The sequence below is a fragment of the Cydia fagiglandana genome, chromosome 15 (genome assembly GCF_963556715.1).
Source record: "Cydia fagiglandana chromosome 15, ilCydFagi1.1, whole genome shotgun sequence".
NCBI lineage: Eukaryota > Metazoa > Arthropoda > Insecta > Lepidoptera > Tortricidae > Cydia > Cydia fagiglandana.
In genome coordinates this window covers 17,041,618-17,055,920 of record NC_085946.1, presented here as the reverse complement: position 1 = coordinate 17,055,920, position 14,303 = coordinate 17,041,618, and the positions used below count along the sequence as shown (strand labels likewise).

Here is a 14,303-nt window from a genome sequence, read left to right as displayed (position 1 = left end):
CCTCCATCCTCAGATCAGCTTGATGGTACCATAATATTGCATTGTCATCCGATTTACATGCATGCAAAATTTCAGCTCAATCGGAAACCGGGAAGTGTATCAAATTTAACTTGCAAGATTTGATTACAGACAGACAGACAGACAGACAGACAACGGTCAGGTGAAACTAAATAAAAGCTTGAAAAAGCGGCGGATCCACTGCACCTTAACTTTTGCGTATTGCACGTGTTAGTGACGTGCTCTGTTCCGTGATTGGTGGGAACAGGCTTAGCACTGGCTGCAACCACTCCATAGCATGTTGATGTTATAGACGTTCGCTTCAAGTTGGCCATTACCTCCCTCCGCATCACGCCGCAACCCAGGCCCGCGTATAGTATACAATTCCAAAACCCCCAAAAAAATATCGGCGAAGGTCAGGAGGGGTAAGACGAAGGGGAGGAGTATAAGTATATCATAAATATTGTAGCGCAATAAAATATATGAGTATGAGTATGATTAGTCTCGGGGCAAGAGTTCTTCTAAAGTTCTTCTAAGTGGGTTAGGTATGAGAACTGCGTTCCCTACGACACCGAACTGTTGCCAGAAAATTAAACGATGTTAGGTCACATGGATATTAGGACAACTGTGACTTTTCGTCCTTAATATGCTTCATCTGCAATAAGGACGTTTCTATCAGAATTTCTGCTTAACTAGGGCATATGAGTGTTAGGACAAATGATCAGATGACTCACGCTAACCGGAACACGCTAGAATTGCCAGCTTAGGCCAAAAAATATTAGGGAATGCAAAAATAGGAGAAAAATCTTTAGGAATCCCGATATAGATCTTTACAAATAGTTTTAAACAGTGAAATGTAACCATAGCAGGCAGTAACAACTAATATTATTTGATCCACATCATCATCATCATAGGCCTTTCAGTCTATTGCAGACTATAGATACAGTGTCAGGCAGAGCGACTACGTTTTTCATGGCTGTAGCTATAAGCCATTTCGGGAGCGGCAACAACGACCACAAAAAAGGCAGGAGTAAGTGTGCCCGTGGCGAACAAATAGTCCACAATCCCTAAAAATTTCATGTGACAAACAGTAACACCTAAATGTAAACGCAAGTAAATTATCGTTAAATTATTGATATATTCACGTTATTTAAGTTCAGACCTTACAGGGAAATGAATGGGCATCTTGCTCTAATTGACCAGAAAACCACCGAATCGAACTAAATATTTAAATCCCCAAAACGTCCACCGGACATGTTGCAATGAATCAAATCATATACTTAATTGCTAATTCGATGACCATATAGCGTGCTATGTGCCTGGGTATATAAGCGGGTCGGGTAAGGCGGTGCAACATTTTATTTCGTTACTAGATCGGGACGGTTGGTAACTCATGTGATTTGTGATCTCAAGATTAAAGATGGCGGCGGTTCCGGTTTTCATGGTGAGGAACTCTTTTAATTAGGACCAAGCTATAAGGTGGATATTATCTTGAATTGTTATTCCTAAAAAAAAGTTGGTTTTTGAATTTTTTTTATGGAATAAATTTAACTTTTCATGGCTCTCTTAATTGGCTCTTCTATTTTTTTAATGAACGGATACGTCTCTTGGACAACTTGGTCCATAAGTCCAGTCGTATCCGAGATTGAAAATCTCATCTAAATCTGTGCATCTTAAATAAGTACGGACGGGATTAATATATGATATGATCTGTTCATCCCGTCCGTATACTGATATGGTATTATCCATACCAATAACTGATAAAGATTAAGTATATTTTAAAGTTTTAGTTGGCCGCCAGTGCCGCCATAATACTGGATGTCTTTTCATGAGAAAATTGGACTGAATTCTTAATTTTAATTCTTCATTTAGACTTAAAATTCAGAATTGTACATAGGTACCTAATGGTGTGATTGCATAACAAGTGGCAGTGTCATGGGGCTGGTTCAAATTTGACAACTTGATATAGTTTTGATGCGACCTTGACGCTCATTTTGGTGATTGTCGCATAATTCACATAGCTACGACTTTCACATCATGTCGCATATATGCACCAATGCACCAATAAAACGTGAGCGATTGTAAACTTACTTACTGCTGTGGCGCAATGACCCGAAGTGGATCTTTGCGTCCGACACCAAAGACCGCCATGCTACTCTGTCCAAAGCCGTTTCTGTCCAGTCGACGGCGCCGAGTTCACTAAGGGGTTGTGCACAAATCACAGGTGTTTTCGGCTACTTTTCGACCCCTCCTCCCCCTTGGTGATATTTGGTGAGGTATTTGGCTACCTCCACATTACCTCACGTGTATTGGTTTTATTTTAAGATAAATAGTAGTAGCGTGGTGCTTTCCATAGAAAACGTAGCGCCGGAAGCTCCAGCACGGCCCCGGCCCAGTCTAGCGTGAGTCATCCTTAATCGTGCAGAAAAAAATATCGATAACTTTTCAAGGGAACTTTGCAATTTTTGATAATTCTCTTTGGCCATTGCTCCGGTCATTTGTTGGTGTTGTTGTTATTGTTAAACGCCGGTTACATAATACCGGGTGTGGCCTGTAACATGGGCAAATAATTAAAACATAGATTGTACTCCTCAAACGGTGACACTTTTGGTCTGCAACTTTTAAAAATTATGAAGTATTTTGAATCTTTATTTTTCATAAAAAATTAATATTATCTTCAATGGACGCCATCGCCACGCCATATCATTGTGATTGACTTTGCTTGTCACGCCTTAAACATAACAAAATTCGCAATACATTGCGTCTTAGAATAAACTTTAAAGTGTATTAAAAATCCAACAATAAGTTATTTTTAAAAGTCGCTGAACAAATGTTGTTCAGTATGAGGAGTACAGCTTACAGTTTAATTTTTTGCTCTTATTACAGGCCACACCCGGTATATAACGTTATAACGCATATCAAATCAGTACTCCATCATAATGGCTTCCGACACAGTAATGTAAGGATTACGTATACGAATAAATAGTGTTATCGCGGTATTAGGCAGTTATAATTAGGTTCATGAAGCGTGACGGTGTGAACTAACGCTTTTAGTATTTAAAATTCATAATGTTACCACAGTAGATAAGTCAAAATTTTTAGATGTCCGATTGTAGGGAATGCTCATCATAAGAAAGTATGTACAGTCAAGGTATTATGTATCGACACGAAAATAAATAAAAAATTGAAAAATTGTTACATATTTTTGGCACTTTGTCCGTATCAATATTTAAAACCTTGACTGTAACATTCAGGCATCTTACAACATATGATAATTTATATTTCTCACCTCCGGTCCCCCCATATTTTTGACATAGAGTTCCAAGAAAAGTCTGCAGAGATTTTGACAGCACACAGCAGTGCCAGTGTTATTTATGCGTCGTAATTTCATAGAAGTTTGACGTTAAAATCTTTGCAGACAATTCTAGGTTTAACTCTAGTCACTAGATTTATATCCTTTGCTGTAATCGTAGATAAAATTAAAAATACGTCAGTGTCCAAAGTATCGTGCGCAATAATATGTGTACTAGTGTAATTAAGCGCGTATTAAATTAAATCGGAAATTTAGAAAATTTGGTCGACATTGCCGCGATGGCATATACCTGCAAATGGCAGTGTACCAGAATCTAGTTCCGTTTTACGAACATGGCGAAATATACGCGGTACGTGTCTCACCTACCTGCAATAATATGTTACACAACGAAGGCCTCGAAAATATCTTACACGATCTTATTTGTAAATATATATATATTTGGGTCCATATTGGGTCGCATAATAATTGATTGTCCTAATGTAATGTTACGCATAAAACTCATTTCGCATAATTGTTATTGTGCTGAAAATTTTAACATTTCTGAAAAATTATAACACAAACCTAATCTAACCTATTATTCTACACAACCTGTGCAAAATATTTTTGAAAATACTTTCTGTTTCAGCTGGAAAAAAAATATGCGAAAAGAGATTTATGCGTAACATTACATTATGGCAATCAATTATTATGCGATGAGATCGGATCCCTATATATTTATATGTAGAGCCCATAACAGCGCGTCACATACATATTTTTGCGGCCTTCGAAGAGTAACATATTATTGCAGGTGACTGTACCTATGTTGGGAAGGAACGTAGCGCAGTTTAGTTCATACAAAAATGGGCATTGCTCATGAGAAATGCCTAAAAGAAACGTCTAAATAGATTAAGCAGTAGAAAGTTTTTTTTAACTTAACTTAAGAAACATGAGATAGTTACTGAGTATAAATATTTTATCAATTTAAGACTTGTTACAACGCCGCCTCATACAAGATTCTTTCTAAATTACACATTAATTATATCCATAAACATAATTAGCGACACACCTTATACGTACCATATCCACATGTCCTATTATAGCGCTGTGCAATCGAGGTTCTACGAGTACCACTAGCAATACGTTCTCAATATTTCCAAAATTTCTGGAAACATTCATGAGAAAATTCTCGTACAAGTTTTTACTTAGAAATTCCCATTCAGATGAGGGATTACCCACACCCACACCCATTATTGGCGTCTATATCAAGTGTCCTAGAAATCGAAACTAACTGTAAGGTTTATACTACTCTTTGATTGAACTGGTTGGACAGCCGCAGTCGCCGCTGCAGCAAACTGCTACTGTCGTGCTGCATCGATAACGCAACGGTAGTGCAGCTGCAGTCCGAATTGGACTGTCACCTTTATGCAGCTGCGGTCGTAATCAGAACACCACCTTATCACAGGTAGACATGGCCAGACGCATGAATAAGGTTGAATGCACCAGTTTGCACGGATTAGGAAACTGGGATGTTTTATTAATTTATTTGGCAATGTTTGCATAAGTAATGAGTTTAGGGGAATTTATTCAAGTCTGGACTCTCGATAAGGCGAAAATTCTTAATGATTATGGCTACCTTCATTACCGTCTAGTTTTAACAACTTAGGTTAATTCGTTTATTTAAATGCTTCAAATGCTTGTTTAATTACATCGGGTGTTGCGTATATCTTACATACACTCATCTTACACACACATCTTATACCTACATACATCTTCTTTTCTTCTTCTTATGTACGAGTATCTTGTGTATACTTTTTTAATTATTAAAAATAGTAATAAGAAGCGGTGGTGGCCGAGTGGATATGACGTCCGACTTTCAATCCGGAGGTTGTGGATTCAAATCCTGGCTTGTACCAATAACTTTTTGGAACTTATGTACGAAATATCATTCGATATTTACCACTAACTTTTCGGTGAAAACATCGTGAGGAAACCTGCATCCATCTGCGAAGAAATTCAAAGGTGTATGAAGTGCCCAATCCGCATTGGGCTAGCGTTGGGACTATAGCCCAAGCCCTCTCGCGCATGAGAGGAGGCCTGTGCCCAGCAGTGGGACGTATATAGGCTGAATTATTATTAATTTTGTTTGTCCTTTCCACATCTCGGGACCATGGGGTCCCGGAATTTTAGGAAGCATACGTGGCTCCGAAGCCAACAGCGCAGAGGCCCTTTAAGACAGTTTAATCTAAAAGCAAGGGATACACGTGGCGGACACCATCCTCGAATGCACAGTCATCATCATCATCTCAGCCATAAGACGTCCACTGCTGAACATAGGCCTCCCCCTTGGACCTCCATACGTGCCGGTTGGAAGCGACCCGCATCCAGCGTCTTCCGGCGACCTTAACAAGGTCGTCTGTCCATCTTGTGGGTGGACGTCCTACCCTGCGTTTGCTAGGCCGTGGTCTCCACTCGAGCATTTTTGGACCCCATCGGCTATTTTCTCTGCGTGCAATGTGGCCTGCCCATTGCCACTTCAGCTTTCTAATCCGGTGGGCTATGTCGGTGACTTTAGTTCGTCTACGGATCTCCTCCATAGCGAATGCACAATATATTATTATTAATTTATAGTTACTTTATTTCACGTTTTAATAGCATCTCGACCGAAACAGCCGGCAATATTCTCTTGTATACATAATACACTAATTTCCGCGACCCCGCTACAGTTTTATAGCTTATCTTTATCCGAGACCGGACGGTGGCTCGCCTCGACCTTCCGTGTGGGTCACTGCATGACATTGCGCGGTGTCTGTGCACCTGTCAGACGTACAAGGCGGTTCTTGGATAATAGAGATAATAAGTGGCCACTGGTGTGATAAGGCTTTTAGACTAATTTGCTGCGTACTGAGACACTGGGAATTTAGAAATAAAAGTTTATCTGTACTTTGCATTATTTGAGTAAATCTGTACTTTGCATTATTTGCAGTGCACTTTCAATTTCAATATAAAGTTACTTAAAGAGTTTTTTTTATTCGGTAGACTAAAATGACATTTCATAGTATGAACATAAAATAACATTTCATACTATGAAATGTCATTTTAGTCTACCGAATAAGAAAATAGACTTTAATTACTTAGTTGTCTAAAACAGACCTGATTCAACCTCGGAGTTGCTAATTGGTTTATTTCATGAATTCGGAATGCTTATTATATTATAGTTAGGTAGTCTAGCCCAGATGGTCGGACGACATTAAAAAGACGGCAGGGGTGGCAGGGCTGACCTGGTATAGAACCGCCGCATACAGAACAACATGGAAATCCGCATGAATATATGTTCAGCAGTGGACGCAAATATGCTGAGAAGAGAGAAGAGATTATATATGTTTTAATTTAATCTTCTTTCTTTCTTTCTAACATGTACCTCTAGAGTGCTGCACATAAAACCGGATCAGAATACCAAGTCACTCACGAAAATTATTAAAGATAATTGCAGCTGTGATTTTTCAAATTATCCCGCCGCTGATGGTTCTAAGCGCTCAAGCGATAATATATTCAAAAAAGTAGAATGCAAGATCTCCGATGGTGATATTAAAGGCGCCGCCCGCCTTTTGTTTTCTGACGATGCAGTGGCCCCGGCCAATTCTGATACCCTCGCAGCCTTACTTGCTAAACATCCACCCTCAGACCCGAACCTTCTTCTTCCTGATCCCCCGCAACCCAACGATCCCAGTCTGCGTGCATCCACCGATGATGTTTTCGCAGCCATAATGTCGTTTCCTAATGGTTCCGCAGGAGGCCTCGACGGTTTGTCACCACAGCACCTCAAAGACCTCCTATACTGTGGCTGTGGTGACACCAAGGAAAGTCTCTTGAAGGACTTGACGGCCCTTGTAAATACCATGCTGGCTGGTCTGGTCCCTCCAGAGATTACAGGCGTTCTGTATGGAGCCAACCTTTGCGCCTTAACTAAAAAGGACGGCGGTATTCGGCCCATTGCAGTTGGCACTACCTTGCGCCGCCTCACTGCAAAAATTGCTTGTCACTCCATCCTCAAGGAACTTAGCTCAGAATTACAGCCTGTGCAGCTTGGTTTCGGTTCCAAGAGCGGCTGCGAAGCCGCTGTCCACGCTGTGCGAACCTATATAGAACATCAGACAGGAGAGGTTCTTCTGAAGGTGGATATCTCCAACGCATTTAATTCAGTAGACCGGGGCGCCTTGTTGACCCAAATCAAAGATAAAATCCCGGCTACTTATAATTTTCTTTGGCAGTGTTATAGTTCCCCTTCTAAATTGTTATACCAATCTAACCTCTTGGCTTCATCCGTAGGATGTCAACAAGGCGACCCGCTCGGCCCAGCAATTTTCAGCCTAGCCATCCATCCCATAATTAAAAACCTAAAATCAAAATTGAATTTATGGTACCTTGATGACGGGACCCTAGGTGGTGAAGCGTTTTCAGTTCTCGGTGATTTAGAAAAATTAAAAACAGACCTCAGTATCATTGGCTTATCTCTTAACTTCTCGAAATGCGAACTCTTTGTTACAGACTCTTGCCCAAACAAGGAAAGAACAATAGAACAGTTTGAACAACTAGCTCCTGGAATCAAAATTATTACAAAAGAAACGCTTCACCTCCTTGGTTGTCCCATCTTGGACCAATCTTTTGAAAATTTCATAGATACAAAAATTCAAAATTTTAAGGCATCCTCACATCGTCTGATCAAAATTAATATACATTCGGCGTATTGTATCATTAAACATTGTTTATTCGTCCCAAAATTCACTTACATTCTCCGCGGATCACACCTTTGGAAACACCCTTCTTTGTTATCAAACTTGGACAACTTAGTTTTAGAAACACTCACCACCATTTTCAACATTTCTTTTGGCGAAAGAACATGGACCCAGGCTAGCCTACCCATTAGGTTGGGCGGCCTGGGCATCCGCAAAATTTCCAGCGTGGCGCTACCCGCTTTCTTGGCTTCGGTACACGGTGCTCAAAACCTCATCGGGAAAATTTTAGCCCCTTCCCTTGGGGCCCTGGAGGCTTCGCACTGTACCGAGGCCAAGAACGTATGGCATTTAACATGTCCTAACACAGACCCGCCTGTCAACCCATGTTCGCAGAGGCAGTGGGACGAGCCTCTCTGCCGTCTAACTAGGAACCGTCTCCTAGATTCGGCACTTAGTCCGACAGATCGCGCTCGTCTTCTTGCCACTGCGGAATGGGAGTCGGGTCTGTGGTTACAGACACTACCATCCACAACTGTGGGCACATTGCTGGATAATACTACATTCCGTTTGGCCACATGTTTAAGAATAGGGGCATCAACAAACATACCCCACCGGTGCCAATGCGGAATTATGGTGGATAATCTGGGCCACCACGGCCTCTCATGCAGCCGTAGCGCTGGAAGGATCCCCCGCCACGCCAGCCTCAACGACGTCATCCGAAGGGCCCTTGTCAGTGCCAAGGTACCGGCGGTCCTCGAGCCCAACGGTCTGGCCAGGGTCGATGGCAAGAGGCCTGACGGAATGACGCTGGTGCCTTGGAGTATGGGACGGCCACTTGTCTGGGACGCTACGTGCGTTGATACCCTGGCGCCGTCCCATATTCCAGGCACCAAAGTTGGCGCTGGTGCGGCCGCATCCTCGGCCGAAAGCCTCAAACGCCGCAAATATGTCACACTAGGTAGTAGCTACATATTTGCGGCGTTTGGTGTGGAAACCTTGGGGCCGTGGGGACCTAGCGCGCGTCGCCTCTATGGGGAGTTATCAAAGCGCCTCATAGAGGCCTCCGGTGACCAGAGGGCTGGCCTATATTTTGCCCAAAGGATCAGCATTGCCATCCAGCGGGGCAATGCGGCCAGCCTTCTGGGCACCCTACCTACGGACCATGACTTAGGGCAAATTTTTTATTTATAAGTTTTAGTGATTTGTTATAAAGTTGTAAAAATGTTATTAAATAAAATTTTCTTTGTTATGTTCTATGTTAGTCTTATTCCTGTGGCTAGGAGATTTGATTTGGTAGATTTGAGATAGTAATATCACATCCTTTATTAGTATAAAATATAGGGGACTATCAGTAAACAGTGATTAGCTAGCATATATTTTTACTGTCTTTCTTCATGTTAATAACCGCATATTATTTCTCCTATTCCAGATACTTCTGATAAGCAGCAGTCTATCTAAGGAGCTAGAAGATAAACCGAAACTGTCAAAACTTCTCGAAGACAACGGCATTCAGGACACGCCTTCAGGAAAGGGGGTGAAGCGGCAGGTGTTCTCAACCGGATTAGGGTCGCTTAACACCGGACTAGGGCCTCTGGGGACATCTATAGGGTCTCTGGGCACACCTATAGGATCTCTGGGCACACCTATAGGGTCTCTGGGCACACCTATAGGGTCTCTGGGCACACCTATAGGCGCACCATTAAGTGCACCAATAAGTCTTGGCGCTCCGGTAGGGATCCCAGCAGCCCCCGTCGCACCAGTCGCTGTAGCCCCCGCGGCACCGGTCGTACCAGTCGCTCCCGTACAAACATCCGTCGACATCGCGCCCAACCCAGTAGTCTTACGACAAGAAGTACCCAGATTCATCACTAGAACGATCACCAGAAACGTCCAAGTGCCAGTTCAAGTACCCGTACCTTATCCTGTTGAGCGCCAAGTACCAGTCCCGTACAATGTTCCCGTACCCGTACCGGTCGACAGACCGGTACCTGTGCCGGTGGTGCATAAAGTACCAGTCGAAGTGACAAGGCATGTGCCAGTGTATTATGAAAGGAAAGTGCCGTATCCTGTAAGAGTTCCGGTACATGTTCCACAGCCGTACCCGGTACAGGTAGATCGCCCCGTGCCGGTTGACAGACCGGTTTATGTTGACCGTCCGGTACCGGTGCCGCAGCCAGTGTATGTAGATAGGCCGGTGAACGTCCCAGTGCCCGTACAGGTAGATAGACCGGTACCGGTGCCCCAGCCTGTGGTGGTGGATAGACCGGTGGCCGTGCCGCAGCCTGTGGTCGTGAACAGACCTGTATCGGTCGCGCCTGCTATACAAACTGTGCCAGCTGTATCTACAATACCTATCTCGAGCGGTGTCCCTCTTGGAGCCTTTGGAGGGCTCCCCACCGGCCTAGGCGGAGGTTTCCCCACTGGTTTGGGTAGCTCTCTAGACCTTTCCAACTCTATTTCGAGTTCGATTCTCACTGGACGCTAATTTATTGTACTTTTGAAATGTATTGTATTTATTAACGAATATTTGAATTAAACATCGTTATGGGTGTAACGTTTTATTTATTTGACTCATCCCAAAAATATGATAACCTCATTTTTACATAGGTACCTGCTACCTACATTCGAGTTCATAAATATGTATATATATATAGGTAATTTTTGTTCTTGCAATTGCAATGTATTTAAGGTGAAGAAATTTATACTTATTTACATAGGTACCTAGTAAGTAAGCTTAGAGTAGGTAGGTACTCACTCCATAATATTTTGAAACATAATAATTTCCTTTTCACCACACCAGCTCGGAAAGGCTTACTTTGCTCTTCAAAAACTGATAGCAACGTTGCATTTTATTCACATGTGAGGCAAAGTAGTCAAATGCAAATTTTGAGTTGTTTTCTTATGTTTGCTGGTTGAAATGACTTTTAAATTATGATTTTGGATGATAAATATTTAATTACATTCATTTAGATTGGAATTGGTTTGATTTTGTTTGGAATATTACATTTAATATTTGCTTCGGGTTGGTGTGGTGAAAAATTTTGTGTTTCACTCGGGGGCAAATTTTGTTTAATTCTCGTGCATTGAAACCCTCGCAACGCTCAAGATTCCATTTTTCGAACCACTCGCTACGCTCGTGATTCAAATCTGGAATCTTTCGCTTGCTCGGGTATCAATATTAGCACGAGCGGTTAAACAACAACTTTGCCCCCTTGTAAAACAAATAACTATTAAGGTGATGTGTAAATCAGTGTAACACGGAAACAAAATATTTCCACCTTGGGCGGTAACACCTCACTACGCTCAGAATTCTATTTTAGAATCCTTCGCTTCGTTCAGGATTAAATGTAGGGTAAACCCCACTTCATCATATATGTTTGGTATTCCCATGGAAGCTGCAGCTGTCTTTGTCACACTAGCACGCCATTCCGTCTACACGAGGGCGACAGATATGTAAGATATAATTATTTAATATAGGTACCTAAAAATGGGCTAACTGCCGTATTCGAACTTCAAGTTATTCACAAGAGACGACACGTACTAGATCTATTCTAGATACGTTATAGTTTAGATATCAACTAATTCTCTTTTGCAGCGCGATTCGGGCAACCAATGTCACTTTTACGTTAGATAGAGTAAGATATCTATTAGATGTGAATTGGATCTCTAAGTTATATACTGTGGAAATCGTTCAAGAGTATCTCCAGAATCGGAAATGTCAAATTTGACTGGTTAGATCTCAAATATATCGTTATCGTATCTTGGTGATGTCTAAAATATATCTAATAGATGTCTATTTCAAAATCCGAATCGGGCTCTAAGGATTTTCCTCTTAACATCATTACCGTCCAGTAAATCGGTCCAGACTGTTTCAGCGCTAGCCGGTTCGTTCCTAGCATGTGTGCTGTTATAACAAAACCAACAAAACGTAAGTACATTTTTATTGTAATACTTTTAATCAATAATTTATTTACTGGCAGTATATAATCAATATTTTGCTTGCTCTGAAAGTGGCAAGTCGGGAAAGTAATTATTTATATAAGAAACGGGCTGAAAGTGATACGTTTCCGTTTCGTAGCCAAAATGGCAAAAGCGGAACCCTTATAGTTTCGCCATGTCCATCTGTCTACCTGTATGTCACAGCCATTTTACTCGGAAACTATAAGATATAATATTGCAATGAAACTAAATAGGCGAGCAAAAAATTTAAAAAATTTCTAGATGATAAAATGTAGTAAATTCTTTCCAAGAAAATTACCTATTTCTAATATGATCGGTTAAGCCATTCAATACTGTTCAAATTTCTAGATAATAAAACGTAATTAATACTTTCCACGAAAATTATTTTTAATAAGCCTGGCTTTAAAGACTATTTTCAGAAAAACTGATCTTCTTATAAAACGACATAAGTGCCGTGAAGATAGGTACGCTCTTTTGCTAGTCCAGCCGTTTTTGAGACTTGCTTAAAAAACATCACGAAGAGGACAAATCGAAAAAAGTGAACTATGCATCCTTGAAGAGTTCCGTTCTGGTTATCACTAGGTATAATATATATTTTTAGGTAAAAACCTAGTGGTTTATGATACAAGTGTGGTTTTAATTAACTACATTTACTTCAAACCTAGAGATTATTATTAGAACATTATTTTATCAGCATCCTCAAGGAAACAGGAAAAATACCATAAAGCAGGATACCTAATATAATATAGGTTATGACTATAACTATCAAACCGATAAATAAAATGTATCTTTATTACAAATTGTTCCTTTTTGAAATATCCATTTCATTTCCATTTTCGTGTTTCAAAATCGAGCAACGTACAGGCAATTTTGCAACCTCGCTGAATGATTTTATCAGGAAAGAAAAAAATTCACCGATAAAATACCAGTACCATCTTCTATACATATAATAAAGCTGAAGACGGTCGAAAGTCTGTACATGGAAGATATTTGAAAAAAAGTTGGCGGGGGATACTTAGAATCGATAACAGAACACGTTCCAAAAGTTTTTAGAATTTTTGTCTGTTTGTCTGTTTATCTGTTTATCTGTTTGTCTGTTTATTTGAACGCGCATCACGTGAAAACGGCTGAACGGATTTTGATGAAAACTTTACTAATCTGTCGAGAAAATTCCCGGCCAGGTTTTAGGCTATAAAAATTCAACCCCTAAAAGGGGGGGTAGCCACAACACTCGATTGACTTAAGTTTGCCGCTGAATCTTATGGCGCTTCGAAGGAAGGAGGGGCAAACTTTTTTCAAATATGTGCTATCACTATTGAGTACCCTGGTAAACTAACAGATGGCGTTGAATTTAATACGTTGTGACATGAATAAGCCACCGAGGAAAGATTTTGCCAAATTAACTCTAAGTTTAGAAGAGGGGTTACGGATCAAAAATAATTGAATAATTATGTTAATTTAATAAATTAAACGACAGTAAATTAATTGCCCCTCATTGCACAGTGCCATCTTTTGGGGAACTGAGTAAACATTAAGTAATCAAGAAAACTAAAAATGAGTTTACATAGTTACGTAGTGGTAAAATAAACACACATATCAACACGCGTATAATTGCATAATTATTTAAAATTATAAACTTTCTCCATCATGAATTATAACTAATCGTATTTATATTTATATCGCACTCAAATCAAATCCATATTCATACGGAGATATCGCCTCGCACTTAATAATGGCCACGGAGGTGGGTACTTTGAAAAAAAAGCATTGACCTCTGCAGTGCATGGCGGGCTTGCGGCCAGCCGAGTTTTTCGACATAGGTTACCGATTTTATAGCGAATTTTGCTCTCTTGCACGCCAGATCTGTCGGCCTAGCCGAGTTGCTCCTTAGCCACGATCCTGAGACCTATCTGTCAAAGTGTTATAAGGGGCCCCGTGAAAGCCGAAAACTTAAAGCATCCTATCAAGTAGCGCTTTCGAGTGAAGCCAAAGAGCGAGCAGTAGAAGTGTCGCGATTAAATACATGCATAGATTCGATTTCAAGCCACTCTTTTGCTGTTCGACGTAAGGTCTTATGCGAGGTCTTCTGCCTTATGGCAAAGTTGATCTTCTGCCTTAATTACACTTGGGCGAGGATCCAAATCCAAGCTTTCCTCTTTCGCAGCTGGGCCATCTGCCTTGCTCACACTTCACATTCACTTGGTCAATTCCAAGCTCTGCTTTCTTGCATCTTTTCTGTATGAAAACAACCTCGCTGAGACCCTTAAATATCGAGCCCCATGCGAAGCTAGGCTGATAGAAAACAGTCCCATCCCTTCTCT

General features: G+C 41.0%; 1 protein-coding gene across 1 annotated transcript; it reads left to right on the top strand.

The window, feature by feature from the left end:
- The first annotated feature begins 1,343 nt into the window (after positions 1-1,343).
- LOC134671450 (BCL-6 corepressor-like protein 1) lies at positions 1,344-10,576 on the top strand. The gene is made up of 2 exons (XM_063529309.1): positions 1,344-1,441; positions 9,452-10,576. Exons 1-2 carry the CDS (start codon positions 1,418-1,420, stop codon positions 10,505-10,507), a joined length of 1,080 nt encoding a protein of 359 aa, XP_063385379.1. The 5' UTR covers positions 1,344-1,417; the 3' UTR covers positions 10,508-10,576.
- The last annotated feature ends 3,727 nt before the right edge of the window (positions 10,577-14,303 follow it).